This window comes from Motacilla alba, chromosome 4 (assembly GCF_015832195.1).
Source record: "Motacilla alba alba isolate MOTALB_02 chromosome 4, Motacilla_alba_V1.0_pri, whole genome shotgun sequence".
NCBI classification, from domain to species: Eukaryota; Metazoa; Chordata; class Aves; order Passeriformes; family Motacillidae; genus Motacilla; species Motacilla alba.
In genome coordinates this window covers 12,865,722-12,877,810 of record NC_052019.1, presented here as the reverse complement: position 1 = coordinate 12,877,810, position 12,089 = coordinate 12,865,722, and the positions used below count along the sequence as shown (strand labels likewise).

At 36.8% G+C, this 12,089-nt stretch overlaps 1 protein-coding gene across 2 annotated transcripts in view; it reads right to left on the bottom strand.

Moving 5' to 3' along the window:
• The window catches only part of STX18 (syntaxin 18), a 60,524-nt gene that overhangs the window by 22,945 nt on the left and 25,490 nt on the right, over nt 1-12,089 (bottom strand). For both annotated transcript variants that reach the window (XM_038134669.1, XM_038134668.1), the window contains exon 2: nt 3,051-3,118. Coding sequence is in view for 1 of the 2 variants with exons in the window: in XM_038134668.1 (XP_037990596.1) it covers nt 3,051-3,118 (68 nt within the window). In the remaining variant the exon portion in view is untranslated. The remainder of the gene's footprint in view (nt 1-3,050; nt 3,119-12,089) is intronic.

Here is a 12,089-nt window from a genome sequence, read left to right as displayed (position 1 = left end):
GAAAAAGTGCCCACATTTTGTCAACAGCTTCAGGACTCAAGAGTCCCTGTCTTCTCCTTTCCAGGAAGAGTGATCAACTTGTGTGCAATGGTTTTGCTTGGGATACAAAGAATTTTCTTCCCAGCAGCAAGTACAAGGTTTGTGTTTTGGATTTGTGATGGAAACAGTGCTGATAACTCAGAGATGTTTTTGCTGTTGCTGGGCAGTGCTTACATAGAGCCAAGGCCTTTCCTGCTCTGCATCCCACCCCACCAGTGAGGAGGGCAGGGGGGAACAAGGAACTGGGAGGGGACACATCCAGGGCAGCTGACCCCAACTGACCACATGGATATTCCACATCATATGGCTTCATGCTCAGCACATACAGCTGGAGCTGGGGAAAGAAAAGAGGAAGGGAGGGGGGGACATCTGGAGTGATGACATTTGTCTTCACAAGTCACTGTTTTGTGTGATGGAGCCCTGCTTTCCTGGAGATGGCTGAACACCTGCCCGCCCATGGTGAATAAATTCCTTGCTTTGCTTGGGTATGTGGCTTTTTCTTTCCCTATTAAACTCCCTTTATCTCAACTCATGAGTTTTCTCATTCTACTCTTCTGATTCTCTCCCCCATCCCACTATGGGGGCATTGAGCATTCGAGTGGCTCTATAGGGCTGAGCTGCCAGCTGGGGTTAAAACAACGACAAAAAATTCCTTATCACAGAAGTCAAAAACCCTACATGTAAGAGAAAGGAAATAAATCCTAATAAACAGGCGAGGATAAAGGTGGAGTGGCCTGTAAGCCAGCAAGCTTAGATCACTACATCAAGAATTTCCTGTTTTGCCACTTAGATATTTTGTAGGTAACAGCCAAATCAAGGAGAAAGAAAATGAGTAAGCAATTACTAAGTCACTTTAGGTATTTCAGTTAAATAGTTAAAGTTTGATAAAATAAGTCAGGGCTTTAGTTTCAAATAGTCAGTTGGAAGAGTGGTTTTCTCATTGCTTAAAATTTTTCCTTAAAAATGAATTAAAGACATACCCTCTGTAGCAGGATATTTCATGCATGCCAAAAATAAAAACTCCATTATTAAAGAATTCATAGTCTTCAAAGGTAAGGTCAAAGAAGCAATCAAAAACCTAGTTGTAACACATAATGAAGTTTTAAAAGGCACACAATAATACAACCTGGTAACTCAAAAGCTCAATTTCACCAACACATTATGTTATACAGTTGGGAAAACAAACAGCAGGACTGACAAATACAGAATAGTAATTTTGTTCATGAAATTTGACATCTCCTACGTAAGTTTCAGCACAGCCTTTCAATATTAAACTGTTCAAAACCTGTCCCATTACTTAAGTATTGAAGAGTTGTTAAAACTGCTGTTTGAAGTAGTGAGGCATTTGCTAAGACTGCAAGACTGATAGCATGGATGTTATGATGCTCTTTGCATCCATGAAGTAGAACAGCACAAGTAATCTAGCATGGAATTTGACATCTTTATGTCAAATTAAACATAAGCAATTTAAGTTTGACCATTAAGAACAGAATCAACTGCAATCACAGATGAGATCTGCAGGATTATTTTATAGTTTAATAAAGTAAATTACACTTTCCTCTCCTTAATGAAGGTTTGGGTGGGGGCGAGAGGAAGGTGAAAGGCACTGAGAACTACCATGATAACTTGTTGCAACTTCTTTGCAAAAAGAACATTAAAACTTCGGAAATCAAAATAACCTGGACACATTTTTACTCTAACTTCCATTTTATGCACACTATTGTTAAGAAAATACAAACACTACCCAAAATTTAACTGCTCCTGACTGCTCTTACTGGAATTATTTGCAGTTTCTCAACCTCTGCATGCACATGAAGTTTTCCCACAGTACATGCAGTTTTGTCAGTATTAAGTTGCTGGCACCACCTAGTGTTGTTGTTCATGCCCTATTCCTACAGGCATTGAAAAGCTGAGAGCCAGTCATAACACGGAACTGAGCACTACTTCTGCCTGCTCCTTGGAAACAGCATCCCTGATCACACACTGAACTGTGCACACCCCGAGCAGCATTTTCACCAGCACTGACAAAACAGCTCCCATGGTCTCTCACTTGTACAAGAAGCCATCTTCCTTTTTTGATTTGTTCTTAAAATAACAAAATACAGCTTTTAAAGTCTTGTGGAGACAAAAAAGGGTGCCAGAAGTCTTCTGATAACTTACTCGGAACACATTCTGGTTCCACTGATGAGGCAGTATTGCTGTTACTGTGACAGACCCTTTCAGGATTAGAGTTCTCAGAAAAGCTGTTCCTCCTTTATGGACTGAGCCTAAGGAATAGCAGATGGCTCATCTATTCTTATTGTCTTTTCCTAGGGAAACCATATATCTGTCTGGATAGCACTTCTGTTTGGTATCTAGGAAGCTTTTAACCCGAAGTGATTTTAGGCTGCATTTTATCTACCTTGATTGAAGCAACAGCTCAGCTTTAGTCAGGGCTGCGTCAGAAGTGGAAAGCTCAGCTTTAGTCAGGGCTGCATCAGAACCGGAAAGCTCAGCTTTAGTCAGGGCTGTGTCAGAAGTGGAATGCAGACAGGGCTGATTTGCCCAGTTTGTACGTAACTAAGTTTCACTACAAAGCAAATTTTACATTTCTCAAATGCTACAATGATTTGTACTCAGTTAACCAAAATACAGGCTGCACTAACATTTAGATCTTATGATAACTTGACTTAGTATCTGCAGACCAGAGGATACTATGTTTTTCTTACAAACACCAACTTGTAAATTTGAATTTTAATCTTGTAAAAATCCTACTACTAAAGTTACCAACAAGTAAACAGATACAGCAGTTTTGAATCATCTTCAAATTCTGAGCCTCATTTTATTCAGGTGCCCTGTTTTCTTGTGACAGAACTATTCTTCCACCTTATAGTGGTTTACAGTAAGCCAATTAGTAACAATCTCTGTTTTGGTTTCAGTCATTATGCCTATAGATTTTAAAGCTGTTCACTTTATAAGCATTAAGATAAATAAATAATAGATAAATCCATTTAACTACAGTGCACACTTACCTGTAAGCATTAATGTAATCCTTTCTGTGTTGTAGAAGAAAATCTTTCAGCTTTCCAATATGAGAAATCTAAATGAATAAAAATCATAATTAAATTTCAGATTATTTTATGTTTGAAGTTCAGTATTCCACACTTCAAGCATGAATTAATAAATTTCTTATTCTCTAATTAAATAGAATAATAAAATTTACTCTTTTATACTAGAATTTTCACATTTTTCAAGCAGTCAATACATGAAAATAATCTAAAAAAGATCTGTTGTATGAAGGTCCAGCTTGGAGAACAGTAGTAAAATTACATGTCTTCTTCCCAAAAAAACCCCATAAACTAAACAGTAAATATAACTATAATATTAAACATCAAAAATATTAAATATAGTAACACAAAACATTATCTAAATTGTCAGGATTTAAATCCAGAATTTAATGACTCCAGAATTTAATGTACACTTCAGATAAAAATTCATTTTGGAAGACCACAAAAGAAATTTTTCAACTCTTTACTGATCAGATATACATATTCAAGTCAAGCTATCAAAACTTGTATGGCAAGTTACTGACCCTCCCCTTCTATTTTTGCCCTAATACAGTGGCCAGTTTGTGCCCAAACTGAAGTAGTGTCTCTACTATCTCCTAACCATTAGTAAGCTTTGCCAGATCATACATCCCAATCTAATTTCCATTTCTGAATTTCCACCTCATTCTGGATAACTTTTACTATAAATCACTTTATTTTCTAAGAAATCTTTACAAAGATCTTTTGGAATGCCAAAAAAAAAAAAAAGCTGAAACGACTTTTGAAAACTTCAGTCTAATTTAAAAGATTTGGTATAGCATAAGATGCTGCTTATTTTAGAGAATGGAGGAACTACAGAAGTGTAGCTTAATTCACCAGAGAAATGAGAAGACATGATGGAGAGGGAGAGAAGGGAAGAGAATTCTATACATTAGTAGTATATATTTTCCAAGGCAACTTTTAAAACTATATTAATTCTCAAATATTAATTAATAATTCAGTGTAAACAAAGCATGCAAGGTATTTTACAAAGCAAAAGTTGTTTTTGTTTACAACAAATACGGATTACTCCGTGTATCTGGGAAAAAGTACCAGAAACTGTTCTAGTCCTAAAATCTCATTTTCATGCAAATGATCTTTGCAATTAAACAAACAGAAAAACCACAGAGAAAGAACACAGACTAGTTTGGACAAACAGAAGATTAACTCCCCCAAATATTTTTTCAAAAGCAGCTCTTTGAAAAAAAGTGCAAGGAAAAAATGTACTTAGTAAGACCACAGTAATCTGTACAACTCAAAGTAAGTGCTTCCTTGTGCAAATAAATAAGCCTCCATTTCTGTATTATTATTACTATTATTATTATTATTATTATTTGCTCTGTTTCAGTTTTACTATAATTCATCATATGGGAAAAGGATTTTCCTAGTTTTCATGTCTCAAGTTTTTTGTGATTATCACAGGAAATTTCATCCCATTCATAGCAAACTGAGTTCTGTCAGTACCTTCAGGAGTTTCCCAAAGTGTGTTAGCATCATTATACACAGCAAGAAGGGAAATTCTGCAATTGCTACAAGACCAATGAGGCTCAAAGAGTAAGCTAAACCATTCTACAGATATTCCTTCTCATCACCACTTGAACTTACTATTTGTACAGTAATCTCTTTCTCAGATCAGACTTGGTATGCCATCAAATTTGCTGAATAGATAAATCAAGCTTGACTATGAAAGCAAAACATCTAAAACAGTTATACAGTGTTCTAGTGGAACAATAATACTTAATAGGCAGAAAGAAAGTACTACAGAGGACAAAACAAATGTAAAATAAGAAACGTTTCAAAACATTTACATTAACACACGAGAAAACACTAAACTAGAATACAGATAAGCAAAATTTTGTAAGCAATAAATCTTCATATTACTGCAATAGTTACAATTTAGGAGTGATTAACAAGCAGAAAGAATCAGAATGACAAGCAAGAGCACTGTCTTACAGTAATTAATTCATCTAGTCACAAAGAGCATTCTATTTAGGCTAAAATTGTCATCATGTGTTTGAATTGCACTGACCCCACTTTGCCTCTCCTTCATTTGTAAAGCTATTTTCATGAATTTAGAATGACATCATTATGCCCACACTCACATCAAGCTCTTAGTTCCCAAGATTTGCATCAGAAGTGAGACTTCTTGTTTTAGTTTCCCCCATATTCTATCAGCATTTTCTGCAATCCTGCACTGCAGATATTTCTTTTGCCTTTTGTTACCATGTACTACTGGCATAGCTTTGAATTAAATTTGTCATAACCATGTGAACAAAATTAACTTATTTTATTAAAAAGAAGGTCTCACTAGTATTAAAGGGAGGGAATGCTAATTTTATTTTACAAATTTGATTGGTTTTATGTATGATGCTCAAATTTTTGTAGATGCAAAATATCCTGCATTATACAAAGATAAATCCTGAAGATATCTCCAGGGTCATCAACTTGCAATTATTCTGGTGTTATCAGAGGCCCACCATACACTCTTTACAAAGTTATCAAGCTTCAGCCTGAAGGGAATAAAGCTTCTCCCTATTACAACTGAGTGGCTTTATTAGAATCCCATTGCTCTTATTAATGTCAAATTATTGTCTAATTTCCAGGTTTACTGATTACCAACTTCTGTACATCTCTTCTTGCTTCAGAATGGTCATTTCCCTTAAAAGTTCTGTTTCCCTGCATGTGTGTTTGATTTTACTGTCAGTAATTCTATCTCTCTCTCTCTCTCTCTCTCTCTCTCTATCTATAACTTTTGTAGCCCAGACAAATTACCCCAAGCTTTTATTTCCTTCTCAGAAAACAGTTCTGAAGTTGCAGGACCCACAGCTTCCCTCTGCATTTGTTCCAGTTTGTATCCATCCATTTCCAATGCAAATGACTAGAAAGGAATTCACTGGTGTTGGTTACTTTGTAACTATTTCTGCTGGAAACACCTTTTTTTCCTACTAATTTTTCTAGATCCCAGTATGTATCTTGCTTTTACTTCACTGGTTTTTGGCTTTTTCCTTATTAATTTAGCCTAGAGTCCACGACTAAACCATCCCTCATTTATATTCCAATTGCATGACAAATCCACACTTTTTGCTAATTTTCTTTTTATTAAAACAGCTGATGAATATTTTAACTATAGGAGGGTTTTAATATCAGCAACTCATTGTGAACTTGGCCAAAACTAACTTTATCTTTGTAAAAAAAGTCTTCTCTTCTTGCAACAGTTTTCTTGGCCAGTCTTTCTCACCCTGCTTTCCACTACCTCTGGGATAAACGTCTGTATCTTCTCTTAATTAATCTTTCAAGTGGATCTAGTAGAATTTTAAATCCCACTTGCATTTCAGCACACCCATTTTTCCACTCCATTTACCCATCCATCATAACTGCAACTTCCAATTTGCTCTACACGCCTGTTTTCAAGACATTTTTACCACCACTTGACACAGGTGTCAAAAGGATAGATGAGAGCAATCTGAAGAAGCACAAACACATCTGAGTATTAGCCTCTCGTCATGGTTCTCATTCTTTGCATCTGGAAATTTACTTCCTTTTTCTCCCAAAGTCTGGAGCAGAGAAATAAGCCTTTCCTTCAACCCTGAAATAAAGAAATTATTTCCTTCCTTCCCCCCCAGCCCCACAGAGACAGGAGGGCTTAGAGAAAAGCCCTTCATAGTTGCAGCACTCTTGCACTACATAACAACTAAACTTATCTTAAAGGGAGGAACACTGCTGAATTTCCAGATAACTGACATTTCTAAGGGAATCAGGGAATAAAATACCTTTCCTCACAATGTTGTGAGCACAAATTATATAATTACAGCAACATCTTCTTGAGCTTCTGTGCACTACCAGAATACAGTGGGTTATGTTCCTTCTAACAATGAAGACTACTTAGGAAACTCCAGGCCCTCCCCTCTTCTCTTCCCATTCCCACTGACACTCCCTTGAGGGTCAATATCACACCCCAAAACACTGAAATCACTTTTTAAAAAAAATTATTCTTCTAGAAAGAATTGGTTTCTTTCATTTCAGCTCCACAAATACCTGTACCAGCACAAGGGAGGGCACGAGCTGAATATCACCATCAGGGAACTTCCTACAAGATGCATCTGCCATGAATGCATAAGGTATATTTAATTACAACCTAAAAATTTCAACATAATAACTTCCTAAGCTCAGTTACTGAATCTGAAGACTTCAGGTGTTATTTAAAAACTCCACATTTCTAGTTCTAATCATGAAAACCCAACTGACTCTCTACAGTGAAGCAGCAGCAGTTTGCCACTATGTGGCAAACAAAAGCATCAACATCATGCAAGTGAAAAACACTATAAATTCATATTAAAGCCCATAACATAACTTTTAAAAAGTTACTTTAGGTTCCAGTTACCACTTGATCCTCACTAAACTATCTCTTTAACACATATATCTGTGTTTTGTTGCCAATACAGATTAGTTAAACAACTCTTATTAAAGCATAAAAGCAATTATTGCATCTAATGCAGGTCTGACACAAAAGGAAGCTGTGAATGGCTGCCATCTGCTACCACAGGTGGCATGCATAGCTCTGACTTGGGGCCTGCACTAGAAATGGTAGATGTTCCTCAGTTTAGAGATTTTTCTAATGATTTCAGAGCAGGCTAAGTTATTTAAACAGATGAGAAACAGGAAAGCATTGCCTCCAAAGCAGCATCTTGACGAGACGCAGAGGCTTTAGAACGAAGACGCTGACTACGCATCCTTCAGTCTCTTAGCAATACATACAGCATTTCTTTCCACTCCCAACAAAGAATTGATCACTCATGAAACAGTAGGGTCCAATTTGCATGCGCTTAACCCACTGCAAGAAGCAGCAGCATTGTTTACGATTAAAATGATTGGAGTAGGTTCCCGTGACATATTGTAGAGAGAATTCAACCATGCTGAATAGTCATTTTCATTGAACAAATATAGCGTTTTATCAAATTTACTCTTCTACCAGAACAATGCCCAGCTATTTCCTACCACATAAAACTGACTGTTACACTTCACGCTGTATTGCCACTCTGAATTTTTTAAAAGGCGTACTTAGTTACAAGAAACTTTAAAAATTACTTAAAACCAAGACGTATTAGAAAGGCTTTTGTAGAAGTTGTGAGAGTGGTATTTACTGTTGATTTACTGAAGCACTGCTGACTATAGTGGCATACTATCCCTTAAAACAGCCTAAACCCTTTAATCCCTTAAGAAACCCTAAACAAAATTTTACATTTAATTTTCCAGTATGTTTGAAAAACATTATCTTCAATGTCTTACCTAAATAGACTCCATCTACAGATTCATAAAAAGGTGACTATATTCTACAAGGCCCTTGGCAAGAAGTGTAAAATTGAAGATTTTTATAATATTAATATCTAGGCACCTATCCTGTTTTCAATTCCAAACATATAGTTAAGCCAAGCAAACCCACTGCCTATTTCAAGAGAAATTCTGAATTTCAGTAAAGCATCAGCTTATGAACAAGAACTGCATGTTTCTGACCAAAAGAAGTACAGTTTCAGTACTAGGAGGAGATACAGTAATTAGTGTAAGAACATAAACTTGTTTTTCCAATGTCTAAGTCAAACAAACAAAAAAAAAAAAAAGAAAAGAAAAAAAAAGAGAAAGGAAATTTTCCATGGTTAGTGCATGTAATGAAGATAAGTGTTTTCAGAAGTCTGGAATAAAAACCCAAATGGAATAGATACTATAAATGGAAGCAAAATTTATATTAAATAATTTTTAAAATAAGAGCTTCAGCTCTTACCTAAACTATTACAGTTGAAAACTAATTAGGAACATTTTGATGCAGAAATTACTCCTATAGAGAACTTTTTCAGTACAAACCACCTTTGGCTAGATAGACGAACTTTTTAAAAACACAACACAGGACGGGCCAGGTTCCAAGCTGGTTATATTTTACCTACCTTATATTTTAAGCACTGTCAGCCCATTGATTCAACACAGGCTCTTGCTGGATGTTGTTAAGAACTGACAAGATTTTTGTTTTTAAAGTACTGTTCCTTGGATTCTACATTTCAGAACTGGAACCTTCAAAAGAGGAAATTTCGCTGGTACAGTGAGATAAATGTAACAGAGATAAAACCAATTAAATGAACCCAAAGTTTGAATCAGGAGCCGGAACTCTGAATTTACTCGTGCGAAGACTGTTCTTGCAAGGCTTTGGTGCGAGTTCCAGCGCCAGGAGGTGGAGCTGTGCCCCCAGGATTGACGCAGGACCTGCCGGCTGCCTCCACGCGTCAGCCGGGCCGCTTTGCAGCTGATTTGTCTCTTGAGGGGATACATTTGGTTTAGGTTTCCCCAGCAAACGTGAAAGTTTCTAAAATAGGTCACGCAGATCAATTGCTCTCGTAATCTGAGACCCGAAAGAGCAAATAATATCTAAACTGTGGCGTGGGGGTGGCCCGGAGCTGGAAGCGGGGAGACAGCCAGCCTGGCTACCTCTAATCTCAGGAAAATTGTGACTTTGTTCAGTTTCTGCTTTACATCAGCATACATGTTACAGCAACAGCAACGGGCACAGAAACATTTTTTACTGCATTTTATTAGTAGTCTTGCATTTGAAGCAAAGGAATTTGGAAGAATGAGGGGGGGGGTCATGTTAACCAAATCTGTCGTATATGGGATAAAAACATTCAAAACTGAATTAATGGAATTAAAAGCCATAAAAAATAAGAATGAGACTACTTGAAACTTCGAGGTAAAAATATTTTCTAAATTTTTTATATTATTAGTATTTTTCTAATTTAAAACAACACATTTTTAATATAAAATGAAAGGAAAATTGTAAGGAATCATTGCAGGAGATTTCATTAGTGATTGTGGAATATTGGAAGTTAAAACCTGTCTGCAGAATACCACAGGCAGTATTTCGTGCACATTAACAAAGCGATTATGAAATCTTTAAACTGCAGTAAGAAGCAAAGCCAATTTCCTGACACCTGGTCTGGAGTAGAAAACACTTCATTTTGCTAAATATCAAACCATCAAAAAGGAAAACGTAAAAAAGCACTGTATTGTACGTTAAAAAAACAAACAAAACCCAGTTGGCTCTAAACCATTTTTTTTTAATTTTGGATTTTTTTAGTTTTTGCTTAACATATTTTTATATATACTGTCTGTGGTTCAAAAATTGTCTCATCGATTTATGCTGCTGTCAGCTTACATTTAAATACTTTGCCTCTAAAGTGCACTTTGGATCTGCATTTCATTATTTTTATTTTTTATTCATTGTTAATTACCTGCAATGGAAGATTTGGTAGTCAATAACTCACTATCAGTCTAAAAGTCTCACATTTCACCTTACTATTCCTCCCATAAAAATAATCCAGAGTTAGTGTAAGATTCAGTCAAATGTATCAAGAAAAAATTATTCTTGCATTTTTGTGCCACAACTACTACCATCTGTTGTTCAAAACTCTTCTAATAAGAGTCAAACAAAATTAAGATCCAAGAGCTCAAAACCTGCAGTTCCTCACTGACCACAATATCCAGTATTATCACTGCATGAAGGTTTCACTGGAGTGCTATTTGGGGATAAGGCTGATAAGTGTTTTTAAAATATGCATGGTATTGACAGCAAACTCCACCTATATAGAAAAATTACTTTGAACTCACTGATCTATTTTTCTTTAAATTTTTTAAGGAAAATACCTTGAATATATTGTATATCCTTCAAACTGTTTTTAATGCTTTGTACTTTAGACATTTGTAAACAGAAGGGAAAAAAGTCTTATTTTTTAGGGTAATTATTTATGAATACTGAATTTCAACTCTAAACCAGAGAAATGCAACACACACAGACTTTAAGACAGAGGTCTGTGTTAATTTTGCCACTGTTTCCTTAGCTCTTGTGGAACGCACTGGTTTGACACCATCACATACAGAAGCACATCTAGATATTCTGAAAATGTCTGTAGACAGTCAATAGAAACATGAAATGACCTGAAAAAATTAACAGTAGGCTTCCTACAATGTATCATCACTCTAAATGGTTTTAGTAACTAGTTTTCACTTATTATCAGCAGCAACAAATACTTTCAATTAAGAAAAAGAAAGAGCACATCTGATTTTAATGAAACTTACTATTTCCCTTTTTCTTGTTTATTATCAAACTCTAATCTTAACTTTCTTTAACATTTGTATTTTTACACAATCATCCAAAAACCTCATTGACTAAAATACACACACCACAACAATTGTGGGGAATGTTCTGGTTGAGAGATACAAGGAAATTGGTCAAAATACGTATTTGCAATAATTGGCCTTTACCACTACAGCTGAAAATGCTCCATTTACAACCTTTCAGTAACTGCATTTAACGTTGCTTGAGTCTTTCTGTAAGAGATATTTTCCTCGGCTCTTGTTCTCAGTCTGAGCTCATTTTACTACGACATTTTCTTGACTGAAAGATGTTCTACGATATAAAGAGAGATGTCCAGCCTCATTTAACAGATACTCTTCAGTAAGAAATGGTTACTCTTTATGACCATTATGAAATCTTTTGATTTACTGAAAAGATTTTGCAGTGCAATTGAGAGAGTTCCGTGTACATGCGCTTCACTTAGGGACCAAGCTGAATCTGCTTCACCGTAAGCCACTGCAGGGCACCGCGGGAGCTGAACCCGGGGCAGAGGATGGGCCCGGGGCCGGGACAGGGGCTGAGCCCAGGGCCGAGACCGGGACAAGGGCCGAGCGCAGGGCGGGGGCCGAACTCGGGACAGGGGCCGGGGCCGAGCCGGGGCCGACCTCGGGACAGGGGCCGGGGCCGAGCCGCCGCCGCGCTCCCTGAAGCCGCGGCCAAGCTGAGCCTTGCTCAGGCTCCGCAGCCCCTCTGTCGGGCCCGTCCCACTCACAGCTCTGCATTTTCGGAGTACTTACACTCATAAACCCATTGCGATATAGAGCACGAACCGACACAACACCTATTCTGTCTCAAAATCCTACAACTCTTGT